The sequence below is a fragment of the Oncorhynchus clarkii genome, chromosome 20 (genome assembly GCF_045791955.1).
Source record: "Oncorhynchus clarkii lewisi isolate Uvic-CL-2024 chromosome 20, UVic_Ocla_1.0, whole genome shotgun sequence".
In the NCBI taxonomy this organism is placed as follows: domain Eukaryota; kingdom Metazoa; phylum Chordata; class Actinopteri; order Salmoniformes; family Salmonidae; genus Oncorhynchus; species Oncorhynchus clarkii.
Genome location: NC_092166.1, coordinates 10,552,116 through 10,567,069, shown reverse-complemented (window position 1 = coordinate 10,567,069; position 14,954 = coordinate 10,552,116). Strand labels below are relative to the sequence as shown.

Sequence of the window (14,954 nt, the reverse complement as noted above, 5' to 3'; positions counted from 1 at the left end):
CTGTTTTAGGCCAGTTAGGATCACCACTTTATTTTAAGAATGCGAAATGTCAGAATAATAGTAGACAATGATTTCAGCTTTTATTTCTTTAATCACATTCCCAGTGGGTAAGAAGTTTACTCCCACTCAATTAGTATTTGGTAGAATTGCCTTTAAATTGTTTAACTTGGGTCAAACGTTGCAGGTAGCCTTCCACAAGCTTCCCACAATAAACTGAGTGAATTTTGGCCCATTCCTCCTGACAGAGCTGGTGTAACTGAGTCAGGTTTGTAGGCCTCCTCGCTCGCACACACTTTTTCAGTTCTGCCCACAAATGTTCTATGGGATTGAGGTCAGGGCTTTGTGATGGTCACTCCAATACCTTTGACTGTGTGGTCCTTAAGCCATTTGCCACAACTTTGTAAGTATGCGTTGGGTCATTGTCCAGTTGGAAGACCCATTTGCGACCAAACTTTAACTTCCTGACTGATGTCTTGAGATGTTGCTTCAATATATCCACATTATTTTCCTTCCTTGTGATGCCATCCATTTTGTGAAGTGCACCAGTCCCTCCTGCAGCAAAGCTCACCCACAACATGATGCTGCCACTCCCGTGCTTCACAGTTGGAATGGTGTTCTTCAGCATGCTAGCCTCACCCTTTTTCCTCCAAACAGATGGTCATTATGGCCAAACAGTTCCATTTGTTTCATTAGACCAGAGGACATTTCTCCAAAAAGTACGATCTTTGTACCAATGTGCAGTTGCAAACCGTAGTCTGGCTTTATGGTGGTTTTGGAGCAGTGGCTTCTTCCTTGCCGAGTTGTGTCGATATAGGACTCGTTTTACTGTGGATATAGATACTTTTGTACCCGTTTTCTCCAGCATCTTCACAAGGTCCTTTGCTGTTGTTCTGCGATTGAGTGGCACTTTTCGCACCAAAGTGTGTTCATCTCTAGGGGAAAGAACGCGTCTCCTTCCTGAGCGGTATGACAGCTGCATGGTCCCATGGTGTTTATATTTGCATACTATTGTTTATATAGATGAATGTGGTACCTTCGGTGGTTTGGAAATTGCTCCCAAAAATGAACAAGACTTGTGGTCTATAATTAGTTTTCTGGAGGTCTTGGCTGATTTCTTTGGATTTCCCCATGATGTCAAGCAAAGAGGCACTGAGTTTGAAGGTAGGCCTTGAAATACATCCACAGGTACACCTCCAATTGACTCAAATGATGTCAATTAGCCTATCAAAAGCTTCTAAAGCCATGACATCATTTTCTGGAATTTTCCAAGCTGTTTAAAAGGCACAGTCAACATAGTGTATGTAAACTTCTGACCGACTGGAATTGTGAAACAGTGAATTATAAGTGAAATAATCTGTCTCTCAACAATTATTGGGAAAATTACTTGTCATGCACAAAGTAGATGTCCTAACTGACTTGCCAAAACTATAGTTTGTTAACCTCTTGAAACTAGGGGGCACCTTTTTAATTTTTGGAAAAATAACGTTCCCAAAGTAAACGGGCTATTTTTCAGGACCAGACAATAGAATATGCATATAATTGACAGCTTAGGATAGAAAACACTAAAGTTTCCAAAACTGTAAAAATATTGTCTGTGAGTATAACAGAACTGATATTGCAGGCGAAAGCCTGAGAAAAATTAAATCAGGAAGTGACTCTTATGTAGAAACCTCTGCGTTCCTATGCATCCCTATTGAGCAGTGAAAGGGATATCAACCAGATTCCTTTTTCTATGGCTTCCCTAATGTGTCACAAGACAGTTTCAGGCTTTTATTTTGAAAAATGAGCGTGAGCGACAACATTGCGTAAATGGTCACCTGGTGGCTCCCAGAGTGATTTGTGCGTAATAGACAAATGCGGCCATTGTTTCTCTCGCTCCTTACTAAGAAGCCAACTGACCCGGTTGATATATTATCGAATAGATATTTGAAAAACACCTTGAGGATTGATTATAAAAAACGTTTGCCATGTTTGTCGATATTATGGATCTAATTTGGAATATTTTTCGGCGTTGTCGTGACCACAATTTCTGGTCGATTTCTCAGCCAAAAATAATCTTTATGGAAAAAAGTTACATTTGCTATCTAACTGGGAGTCTCGTGAGTGAAAAGATCCGAAGCTCAAAGGTAAACAATTTAATTTGATTGCTTTTCGTGACCAAGCTGCCTGCTGCTAGCTAGGCATACTGCTATGCTATCGATAAACTTACACAAATGCTTGTCTTGCTCTGGCTGTAAAGCATAATTTCAAAATCTGAGATGACAGGGTGATTAACAAAAGGCTAAGCTGTTTCAATACATTTCACTTGTGATTTCATGAATATTTTTTAGTAATATTTTTTGTCCGTTGCGTTATGCTAATTCGTGTCAGTTGATGACAATTCTCCCGGATCCCGGAGCGGTAGTTCCAAGATTAACAAACTTGTGGAGGGGTTGAAAAACAAGTTCTAATGACTCCAACCTAAGTGTATGTATGTAAAATTACGACTTCAACTGTACATATACATAATTTTGCTCGCTTGCTTCACTTTTCTGGGGGGGAAATCCATCAAACAGTGAATCAATTTTGTCTGGCCTAACACGGTTGTGCTAGGTAGTTGAGTCAGTCTGACTGCAAAGTAATAAACGAAAGGGAAACAGCACTTGAAAACCCATCCTGTTTGCCATATTGGGCTGCAGCTATACACTTCTCCAAACAATGGCTGTCTGGTATTGTGATGCAGTAATTTCCATGGTAATATGGTTCATTCAAATGATAACAAATAAGGCTCATGCAATGAAATGTAATTTTTTGTAATGTTAGTCGAGTTGAAAATCAACTAAAAACATTGGACAGACTTCCTGCTTTGCTCCTATGGGTACAAGATCCAACTCGACATACTGGCAGAAAGTTAAGTTCCATCCAACTCATGGTCTCTAACATATTCATTAGGGATGTGCAGCTTTCCCATTCAAGAAGATTGAATTACCCATCTAGATACATGGGCTCCAATACCTTTAAATTTGAAACGATTCAGTTTGAGGAAAGAATCAATGCACTAACATTTGTTGCATAAAACCATTAATTTTCCATTCTAAATTCAAATCTGCTGCTGGGCTTCTACGAGCTGGATCTGTTTGAGCTGACGTGTGTGCTATTTTAATAGTGCTATTTTAGCCTCTCAACACCACAACCGGACCTTCCATATTCCACCCCACTAGAAGCTTCTCACATCCTTCTCGCACACAAAAAGCTGAAGGGGAAAGAATTGAGAGATAAAGCCAGGATGGCAGGGTGACATAGCATTTTGTTGTGCTCCAGCGAGAACACGCTACAGTTACACTCTGGTAAAGGGAAAAAAAGGCATTTAGCTTAAGGTTTGGAGTCCCTGCAAATGCTCTGGAGAAGATCAGCTATTGAGAGATTGACTACATTTTATGTAACTAGGCAAGTCAGTTAAGAATATATTTACGACGAGAGACACCACAACACTATAGAAAACATGCCTTGGGAGTGGAGCACTGTAACCCTCCCCTCAAATTCTTTCGTCCTCCATCGGGGTGTGAGAATTAATAGTTCAGAAACCCTCCCCCTCTTAGAGCCATGGGTAGTGTGTGAGATGTGGAGCATATTAATCACCAAGCCTGCAGCTGTCTATCAGACCGTACAGAGAAAATAGCCCTGCCCCCTCAGTACCACCCACCAGAGAGAGAGGGAAAGAGGAAGCGTGAGGGCAGGAAAGATAAGAGCAGATGCAGAGTGCCTGAGAGAACCAGAGACGTACAGAGGAAAGAACACGCAAGGGAGCGACTGGAGTGGAGTGCACGGGACAACTTTGCCCCGCTCAACAGCAGTACCGGTGATCTGCTGGATCTGTTAGCCTCAAGTTATCAGCAGCACTGAGCAGCACAAGACTGCATTGCTGGTGCGCCAACAGTGTTCCCCATGTGAGTAATATTGAACTGAAACCAAGGGAGGGACGGTTCTGCGTGTGGTGAAAACATAGCAGAGGAACGACGGCGTTCCAAACCTGAAGACCGGATCCATAGAAGCAGTGGCCGCGTGATTCAGCCAACCACCCAGTGGGAGAAGAGCAGCGATAGAAGTGTAACTGTGCGACGGAGATGAGAGCCAAGGTGTGTTGTGGGAAGGGAGAAGAGGATATACCTTTCAATCTAGGGGCAGCACTAGGCAGAGGCATGGGGAGGTTGTTTTACTCAGAGATGTGCAGAGCAATCCCTCCGTCCTCCTCCGAAACGACTTGCACTGGGAATAGGTATGTCTTCCTTTCCAGCGTGCTCAATTCCAGCACCAACACAGCTGACATATATTTTTTTACCTTTATTTAACTAGGCAAGTCAGAACAAATTCTTATTTTCAATGACGGCCTAGGAACAGTGGGGTTAACTGCCTGTTCAGGGGCAGAACGACAGACCTTGTCTATCGGGGGTTTGAACTTGCGACCTTGCGACCTTCCAGTTACTAGTCCAACGCTTTAACCACTAGGCTACCCTGCTGCCGATATACTCTCACACGTCACTCTTCAACAACATAGTTGTAGTAAAAACTGCCAAGTACACAGTTTCTGGCTTGTTTTTGTTTAGAACATATTGGTGTGTAAGTGTTTCTTTGTGTTCCTGAGGATGTGTCCATGAGGGCTTAACATTGGGCTTTTCAGCGCCTCTTGTGCACGCACAAAACAACCCTTTGTCTGGGGGGGGGGGCGCGTCTGAAGAGGGCGGCATGTAATCCAGTCGAATCGGAGAGAACCCACACCACTCCTGGGGGCTACTGGCACAAAAAGGGCAAATGGAGCATTGCTTTTACAGCAATCTAAACCAAACCTACTTAATGCCGGAGCAAAGTTTTCCTAAAAATGTCAGTCAGCTTGAGTTGTTGTGCCAAATGTGACCACTTCCCATCTCAGTATGAATTCCTCCAATTGTAGAAGAGAGAGAGAAGCTCACCATCTAGTCCACCCACACATAGGTGTTCACCTTTAAAAAAAAGTTTTTTTTAAATAAGATGTTTCACAAGGAGATACGCAAATAACCCTAAATGACACGTAAATGTATACAAAGCAATATCAAAAATGAGTCCTTTTCTCCTCATCTCCAAACAAACAAATACTTTCCCCAAGCAGCTTTATCAATGCCTCCAGTGTACATGGTATACAGCAGATCAGAATAGTCTCTAAGGAAATAGTCGTGACTCAATTGACAGATGAGTTCTTTACACGAAAGTCGTTAGTCATCTCTGACCTGACCAGAGCTCTGCTCAGAATGATAAACACGTAGCTATCTCCCCACTGCTCTTTTCTTCATCACTAAAAATTATTGATGCCAACTCGTCAGTAAGTGTCAAAAATCAGTCGTAGAGTTTCATACAATATACAATTCAACCACAGCAGGAGGTGGAAAAAAAACTGTAATGGATCTCCAACTCGGTCAAAGACCCGACAGTGTTAGCGCCACACCCAGCCCGTTTGACACTTGGCCAGTTTTACATAGTGTGAACAACATTTCCCTGCTTTCTGAGAGAGCTGTTGGTGAGACTCATTAGCCAGTCTAATCTCTAAAATGACATGCTGAAGAGCCGATTACACTTCTCACAATTAATAATTCAGTATTAGATTAATAGTGTTATGGTCGAGACGCACCAATACAAATCGCTCAGGTCACCCCACACCAAGCGTTTGATGGTTTCAGCTTGGGTGTTAACAATCAGTTACAATTATACAGCAAATAGAAATCAGAAGTAGAGGATGGCCAGGTCTAAAAACAAAATATAAACTGAAGTCAAATACATTGTGTATGTAAAATGTATATAGTATGTAAAATGTATATAGTATGTATAAGCTGGAAGTAGAAGCCTAAGTGTTATTAGTTTACTCCAATTAGGGGAGAGGTGGTAGTGTTTGCGGGAAATTATAAAAGGAAAATATATTTTTAATTAAATTAACGTACACTACCGTTCAAAAGTTTGGGGTCACTTAGAAATGTCCTTGTTTACCATGAAAAACGCATGAAATTAGTTGCAAAATGAATAGGAAATAGTCAAGATGTTGACAGGGTTACAAATAATTATTTTTTATTCAAATAAATGGGTCCTTCAAACTTGGCTTTCGGCGAAGAACCCTCCATTTGCAGCAATTATAGCTTTGTAGACCTTTAGCATTCTAGTTGTCAATTTGTTGAGGTAATCTGAAGAGATTTCACCCCATGCTTCCTGAAGCACCTCCCATAAATTGGATTGGCTTGATGGGCACTTCTTACGTACCATACGGTCAAGCTGCTCCCACAACAGCTCAATGGGGTTGAGATCCGGTGACTAATGGAGTGACCAGCACATAGACCGTATGGTAAATAGTTCTTGCATAGCTTGGAGCTGTGCTTTGGGTCATTGTACTGTTGTAGGAGGAAATTGTCTCCAATTAAGCGCCGTCCGCAGGGTACTGGATGGAGTTGCAAAATTAAGTGATAGCCTTCCTTCACCAAGATCCCTTTTACCCTGTACAAATCCCCCACTTTACCACCACCAAAGCACCCCCAGACCATCACATTGCCTCCACCATGCTTGACAGATGGCGTCAAGCACTCCTCCAGCATATTCAGTTTTTCTGCATCTCACGAATGTTCTTCTTTGTGATCCGAAGACAAACTTAGATTTATCTGTCCATAACTTTTTTTATTTTATACAATCTTCCTCTGTCCAGTGTCTGTTCTTTTGCACATCTTAATATTTTCTTTATATTGGCCGGTCAATTTGCAACTCTGCCTAGAAGGCCAGCATCCTGGAGTCGCCTCTTCACTGTTGACGTTGAGACAGGTATTTTGCAGGTACTACATAATGAAGCTGCCAGTTGAGGACTGGTTTGAGAAACAGATGCCTCACAAGACACTAAATGTACGTGTCCTCTTGCTCAGTTGTGCTGGTTAGAGCCAGTTAGCGCTGTTCTGTGAAGGGGATAGTACACAGCGTTGTACGAGATGTTCAGTTTCTCGCATGGAATAGCCTTAATTTCGCAGAACATGAATCTTCTGAAACTCGTCAGTCTAAAGTACTTTATTTCTGTCTATTTAGAGCCTGTAATCGAACCCCCAAATGCTGATGGTCCAGATACTCAACTAGTCTAAAAAGGTACGTTTTAACAGTTTTCAGCTGTTCTAACAATTGCGAAATGGGTTTCTAATGATTAATTAGCCTTTTAAAATGTATAAACTTGGATTAGCTAACAACGTACCATTGGAACACAGGAGTGATGGTTGCTCATAATGGGCCTCTTGATTTCAACTGTACAGTTTACATACACCTTAGTCAAATACATTTAAACTCAGTATCACAATTCCTGACGTTTAATCCTAGTAAAAATTCCCTGTCTTAGGTCAGTTAAGATCACCACTTTATTTTAAGAACTTAAAATGTCAGAATAGTAGAGAGAATGATTTATTTAATATTTATTTATTTCCCAGTGGGTCAGAAGTTTACATACACTCAATTAATATTTGGTAGCATTGCCTTTAAAATTGTTTAACTTGGGTCAAACGTTTTGGGTAGCTTCCCACAATAAACATGGTCCCGCAATGTTTATACTTGCTTACTATTGTTTGTACAGATGAATGTGGTACCTTCAGGTGTTTGGAAATTGCTCCCAAGGATGAACCAGACTTGTGGAGGTGTACAATTATTTTTCTGAGGTTTTGGCTGATTTCTTTTGATTTTCCCATGTCGTCAAGCAAAGAGGCACTGAGTTTGAAGGTAGGCCTTGAAATACATTCACAGGTACACCTCCAATTGTCAATGAGCCTATCAGAAGCTTCTAAAACCATGACAACGTTTTCTGGAAATTGCCAAGCTGTTTAAAGGCACAGTCAACTTAGTGTATGTAAACTTCTGACCCACTGGAATTGTGATACAGTGAATTATAAGTGAAATTATTTGTCTAAACAATTGTTGGAAAAATGACTTGTGTTATTCACAAATTAGATGTCCTAACCAACTTGCCAAAACTATAGTTTGTTAACTAGAAATATGTGGAGTGGTTGAAAAATGAGTTAATGACTCCAATCGAAGTGTATGCAAACTTCCGACTTCAACTGTAGATATACCATAAAAATAAAAAAAAGCTTTTTCCAGCTACAATAGTCATTTACAGCATTAACAACTTCTACACTATTTCTGATCAATTTGATATTTTAAAATGGACAAAAAGTGCATTTCTTTCAAAAACAAGGACATTTCTAACTGAATCCAAACTTTTGAACGGTAGTGTATGTATAAAAATATATTTATTTACCAGAAAAATATACGGGGGATTGGAAATGCAGACAATTACATTGATGAAGCTACAATCTGCAATATTAAAGCTGATCTACCTCATATACATATATATATATATAAAACTTGTTTTTCTCCTAGATAAAGCCTCAGTTGAAGACGGCACTTCGTCTCAGAGCATGAAGCTGGTTGTAACATACAGGCAGGACTGACATCTGACCAGCAATTTAAAGTGACTTGAATGGAAGTACAGCATGCACCAGCCCAGGTGTAGTTCCCTCAGGAACTCCCGACACGTCACCACTGTCATCGGCAATAAAGGTTTGTTCGCACACGACAAGCACCTGACCAGGTGTCACCGCTGCCCAAGTGAGGTGGTGCACACAGCTACCATGCAGTGGAGAAGGCGCTACTGCTGCACGCACGTCGCCAGGCTCCTGTCTCTCCTCTCCTTGCTGGTGGTCCTGGTCATCTTGCGTCATCAGGACTGGCTGCCGGGCATCAAGGGCCCAACATTGCGGAGGGAGAACTCAGTGGCTTACACCGAGGGAGGACTACACTCCATAGACAAAGGAAATCACAGCTCCTCACAGATTCAATTGAGGGATGCACCGGTTCCCCCTGCACCTCCGAAAATGAATGCCAACCTCAGTTCCCCTCAGGCGGACACCTCTCCACAGCGGGTTACGGGACTGGAGAGCTCGCTGGCGACTAATGCTAGCTTGAGCGGAGAGGTCGGGCTAGGGGGCCTGCTGACATTGGAACCCTACACTTACATCATCAACGAGCCCAACAAGTGCTGGGAGGGCGACCCAGAACCCTTACTGGTGCTGCTGATAGCCACGGAGGCCCAGCAGGTGGAGGCCAGGGAGGCCATCCGGCAAACATGGGGAAACGAGAGCGTGGTCCCAGGCCTTGTCCGGCTTTTCTTGCTGGGTGTGAAGGAGGGCGGGGTGGGCCACCTGCAGCAGAGCAGCCTGGAGGCAGAGAGCAGGAGGCACCATGACATCATCCAACAGGACTTCATGGACACGTACAACAACCTGACCATCAAAACCCTGATGGGCATGCACTGGGTGGCCGCGCACTGCCCAGGCGCCAATTACGTCATGAAGACAGACAGTGACATGTTTGTCAACACCGAGTATCTCGTCCACAAGCTGCTCCAGCCCAAAAATCAGCCAAAACGTGACTATTTCACAGGCTACCTGATGAAGGGCTATGCGCCCAACAGGAATAAGAACAGCAAGTGGTATATGTCCCATGAGCTGTATCCCAGCGAGAGGTACCCCACCTTCTGCTCAGGAACTGGTTACGTGTTCTCGGGGGACCTGGCGGGGAAGATCTACAGGGCCTCTCTAGGCATTCGCAGGCTGCATCTGGAGGACGTCTACACGGGCATCTGCCTGGCAAAGCTGCGGATCGAACCCACACCGCCACCCAATGAGTTCCTGTTCAACCACTGGCGGGTGTCCTACTCCAGCTGCAAGTACAGCCACCTTATCACCTCCCACCAGTTTCACCCCAACGAACTGCTCAAGTACTGGCACCACCTGCAGCGCAACAAGCACAACGCCTGCATCAACACATTCAACGACTAGATGGGCAGGTTTCACCAGAGGAGACTGCATGGGTACAGCCTATTTGGTGACAGAGGATCAAGGGTGATGTTAGAACATGGCCTGTGCAGAGTCACTGGCTAGATGTAACTGAGTAAAGCACGTTTTTGGACAAACTAATGGTTGAGGACAGCCATTTTTTTTACTGGCTCTCCAGTTCATATTGTTTTTGTTTAATATATTAATTGGGGGAAAAATGTATGCATCGGTAGAGAGGAAGACCTGAATTAAAGCCGCTACACAAACAGCGCAATGGAACGTCACATACAGGCCGTTCCAACATTTAAGCCACACAAAAGTACAATGAACAACGTGTGAAAATAATGCTCCATCGCTGTGTTTGCGTGAAGGGCCCAATATATTTCAACAATGGATACTGATAAATGTTAGACTGTATTGGTGGACTGTCAAGGTCTGGTATCCATTTTGCTCAACTTGGATTTAAATCATGTCCCGTTTTTTATATATTTATATATATTTTTTAAAAATGTTGGGGCAGCAGGGTAGCCTAGTGGTTAGAGCGTTGGGACTCGTAACCGGAAGGTTGCAAGTTCAAATCTGTCATTCTGCCCCTGAACAGGCAGTTAACCCCACTGTTCCTAGGCCGTCATTGAAAATAAGAATTTGTTCTTAACTGACTTGCCTAGTTAAATAAAGGTGTATAAGAAAAAGAGCCTTCAAGGTTACTTCAATTATTCACCAAAAAGATCTTTGGGCATACTTGAGCATATAAACCACTTCAAGTGCCATATAAAAAATGTGAAGAATCAAAAACCAAAAGGAACATTGAATGACAAGTAGCAGTTGACATGGAGGAAGAATGAAAGACCGGATATATGCAAGAGTAGAGAATGTGGTTGAGAGAGGAAACAGATCTGGGTGGAACACAGAGCATAAAATTAACACCTGTCAAATGAGAGTAGATTGAGGTATTGGCAGGTAAGAATGTATTTCACCAGCCACATTAGTAGGTGGTCAATTTTCTGGGCTCTACAGTGCGAGCATTACATATGCGAACAACAAGTATAAGCACATGTGCAGTATCTGTTTACAAAGTATTTCTGGTGTTTTGTTCGATAGCTACTAATAGATAATGCTACACCCCACCTCACACAGCAACATCGTCTGGCAGGGGAGCTGAGCTCACAGTGAAATACTGAAATTCATTTTTGGAGGTGCTGCGAACAGGCATTTACTTAAAATTCTACGAAGTGAGACTTTGTCCTTGTGTTTCTTCACTATTTACATTGTTTTGTTTACAAGCTTGGTTGTTTTTCCAACATTAGTTCGAGTCTCCTGCGTCAACAAATCGAAGAGCCGTTGGTCAGATCCCAAATCTAACAGAAACACGCGGCAGGAGTCGAGTGTCCCCGTTACCACGATAACCTCTGGTCTCTGATAATTTGAATTAAATTGAGCAATATACCACATTACTTCTTACTAATTCATGTATTGTTTTAGAAACATTACAGAGCATGGTCATCCATATTTTTTAAATTGTATTTATGTAATTACAGCCCCCAAATATTTACATTTTAAAAAGAGACATTATTTTATGTGGTGCTGACTAACAGAGAATAAACTATAAAAATAGAGTCACACACTCTATATAAACTCCCAGTAATGTATTGGGTAAATCACCAATGTTTCGACATCACTGTGCCTCCTTCAGGGTCACCCTTCAACGATGGGGTTGTTCGATTCATGCATGGACTAAACATCCTGAATATATGTTCAACTACAAGCCGACTAGGGTAGCAGAAGACGAAAGGATGATCTTACCGTCACAGACTTCAGGGTCATGCCGTGGTATGTTCCCATGGTGTCAATCTTGAAACCCTCCGTTTCTAAGGACACAATTAGTTAATCAATAATGCATCTTACTTTTCATTAAAAAAAAAAAAGTTTGTTTTTTGTGCATCTTCATTTGTTCATTACTGTGTAAGGAACTGAAATGGATAACACTAAAATATATATTTACTTTACAAAGTAAAGCACCATCTATGAACATACAGTGGGGCAAAAAAGTATTTAGTCAGCCACCAATTGTGCAAGTTCTCCCACTTAAAAAGATGAGGCCTGTAATTTCGATCATAGGTACACTTCAACTATGACAGACAAAATTTGAAAAAAAAAATCCAGAAAATCACATTGTAGGATTTTTTATGAATTACATTACATGCGTACGTGACTAGAGACAAACTTTCATTCAGGTCGGCTGAAACTAATGCGCACACACACACACACCAAATGTTACTATTCATGGCCATATTTACAAAGCAGCACACGTCACATGACAATATGTGCCCTGGTCCCACTCACTAGAGCTGGGAGGATATGGGCAAAAATCCATATCACGATAAATGGCCTGCATTGATGCAACAACAATAAATAGAAATTTCAATTTTATAACATTCACGTGCACCAAACTTCTCTTGAAGCGACTAACTAGTTTGATTGTAGCCATCAATTGTCCCATTAACAATCACCTATAGTAGCAAACTTATTTAATTTAAAAACATCACATTTCTCTAGTATAGGCTACTTATCATAATGAACGATAATCAGCAAAATGCCTGCGATAAGTGATAATTTTCGTTTTATCACCCCAGCTCTACCACTCACCCTCTTTTCCTTTGAATCTCTCCTGATCGTATCGGTTATAAGCAGCTGGGACAGGCTGTTTGTTCCTTATGGACTGGTCCTTGAGGGGAGATGAGGTTACACTTAAAACACAGGTCATTTCCAATTAATGATCTAAAGAGAGACGACTATAAACAGAGAGTTCAGTGGTAATACTACGCTCAACCCTGCTTCGACGGGTTAAATACTCATTGATCTTTTTCTGGAGAAACTCCCAGTTCATTTCAAGCTCCATTTCTTAAGAGAAATTAGAACAGGGAGGTATTTATTTTTATGGAACTCCTGAGCAAGAGCCTTTACTGATTATGGAAGTCATTCTCAATTATGCATGTATTACATCACAATGGCAAAAATGAAATCACACGGCTGGATTCCTAGGATGCAAAAGTGCGTATCCAAAATAAAAAAAATAAAAAAGGTACATTACATTGGTTTATATCCAAAATCAAACATAGGCTGTTCCTTACCACCTGAGTGGTGTTCTGTGCTGGTCTCTGCTCAGGGGCGCGTCCCTCCTCCCTGGCCTTCACCGACTGCAGGATGGCAAAGATGTTTTTGGAGAAGTTCTGCAAGAGCATAAGATTTATCAGCACAGTGTAAAAAAAAAAGAAAAAAGGTAGACGAGACGTCAGTGTAAAAAAGGTAGACGAGATATCTACTGTTCTGTTGAATAAGAGAACAGCAGATATCACCACCAAACCAATACATTTCCCCTTGAGGTGATGCTGCCACCTGCAGGCATTAAAAGAACACCGAAGTGTGAAAACAGAAAAGCCAAAGATTGTTGATCTGCTACGGATATGGACCATCGCCGCCACCCTTCAAGGCTAGGACTGGGGAAGCTGATCCGAACACGGTAATATCTACATGGAGTGAATACATGCGTGTTCTTCCCATGTGGCCAGGTTCCTCCTAATAATAATGTTCAGATGTCCATCTCATTACCTTAGTCCATCTCATTACCATAACCCATCAGTCTAAGCCGGGAGGAGGAGCTATATGGAATTGTTTTAAGGTCATACCAAGGATCATTTACCTATTTGATTGAAAATTTTACGGCCCCTTGAAGTATATATAAAAAATTATATGAAAAGGTATTTTTGGCCTTACTGCTATTAGCCCATACAAATGCATTGAATAACAGAGCCACTACATAGAACAGATAGTCCCCCAAAAATATCAAAAGGAAGTTTGTTCTGAAGTCTCTTCTATATAGTATATATCTAAACATGCATTTAACCCCATATTTTTTTGCATTAAAAACAGTGTATAAAAATACATGTTTTCAACCGGTACCGGGAGACCTTCAGACAAGTCTTGTGAGGCCCGTGGGTGTCCCAGAGCAAAACAGACATGTACAGTTACCAGTCAAAAGTTGACACCAACTCATTCAAGGGTTTTTCCTATATAATTTTTTTTACATTGTAGAATAATAGTGAACAGGGACGCAAACTGGTGAGGGACCAAAAAGGTGACACTAGGGGGAAATGCAGGTTAACTAATTAAACAAAGAATATGATCTACATGATCAGTCTCTGTGTGTAAAATACATTTTAAGTGGTTCATGTGAGCCTAACTCACAGCAACAACAAAAAACAAAGAAAGCAATCTAATGTTATTTGTTGCCTAGACTTTACTGCAAATGACACTCAAGTCTTGAGGAAAAAAACAATACAGTAATATTGCAGTTACCATGACAGCCTTTATAATATAATGCTTATAATAGAATGCTTGTGACAACACACATCTAACTATTGCACTCTGGGAAAACTAAATCTTAAAGTAGAAATAATGAAAAACAGGCATTCTATTTTTGCTCTATTATATAGTGGCAACTATGTTAGACATCGATCAAGTGCACAAGGCTACATGTGTGCAAAAATAACATTCACCGAGTAAAACATTAAATAATCCCCCCCCCCCCCCCCCCCACGCAAGTGTTACTGTCAAATTCAAACACAACAAAAGCAATCTCTTCGGCCTACACAGCACATTGTACACTTTCTGCCTGTTCTACAATATGCCAGCAGAGTATGATATCAATTATGCCAACCAAAGGTCTATTTCAGGCAGAGAGTACACCTGGAATATCCATTTTAATCTACTGTATTGAAAACATGAGAAAGTGTGTGGTGTTCCTTTCACCTCAATAGTGGAATCCATCTTAAACCAGGCCCAGCTCCAGCTACACTTCATTCCTGAATCCACTTGTTTAACAAGCAATGCCTCATTTTCACCTAATTCTCTCATTCTGAATATTAACCACATACTGTACATGCTGCATTCTGTTATGTGAACGACTGGCTGAGCCTTGGACACAGCCAGTATTGCTCCAAATGCCATCACTCGTTTGCATACAGCCAGTAGTCATCCAAAGCCCCACCCAAACTTTTCTCATCGGATCAACACTTAATCTATTTTGTATTAAAAACAGCG

The 14,954-nt window shown here is 41.6% G+C and overlaps 2 protein-coding genes across 8 annotated transcripts in view; one reads left to right on the top strand and one right to left on the bottom strand.

The window, feature by feature from the left end:
• LOC139375861 (beta-1,3-galactosyltransferase 2-like) overlaps positions 1 to 14,954 on the top strand; it is a 67,339-nt gene that overhangs the window by 18,982 nt on the left and 33,403 nt on the right. Inside the window, exons 1-3 of one of the 7 annotated variants that reach the window (XM_071117795.1) lie at positions 3,596 to 4,115; positions 7,063 to 7,119; positions 8,398 to 11,086. In XM_071117795.1, the coding sequence (XP_070973896.1) occupies positions 8,511 to 9,857 (1,347 nt within the window). In that variant the 5' untranslated portion in view covers positions 3,596 to 4,115; positions 7,063 to 7,119; positions 8,398 to 8,510 and the 3' untranslated portion in view covers positions 9,858 to 11,086. Of the gene's footprint in view, positions 1 to 3,595; positions 4,256 to 7,062; positions 7,120 to 7,594; positions 7,738 to 8,397; positions 11,780 to 14,954 lie in introns of those variants that run through there. The other 6 variants (XM_071117794.1, XM_071117797.1, XM_071117793.1 and 3 more) reach the window with 6 other exon arrangements.
• The window catches only part of LOC139375860 (parafibromin), a 36,425-nt gene that overhangs the window by 16,718 nt on the left and 4,753 nt on the right, over positions 1 to 14,954 (bottom strand). Inside the window, exons 8-10 of the mRNA XM_071117792.1 lie at positions 12,986 to 13,084; positions 12,501 to 12,579; positions 11,658 to 11,722 (exon numbers count right to left, since the gene is read on the bottom strand). Of these exons, the coding sequence (XP_070973893.1) occupies positions 11,658 to 11,722; positions 12,501 to 12,579; positions 12,986 to 13,084 (243 nt within the window). The remainder of the gene's footprint in view (positions 1 to 11,657; positions 11,723 to 12,500; positions 12,580 to 12,985; positions 13,085 to 14,954) is intronic.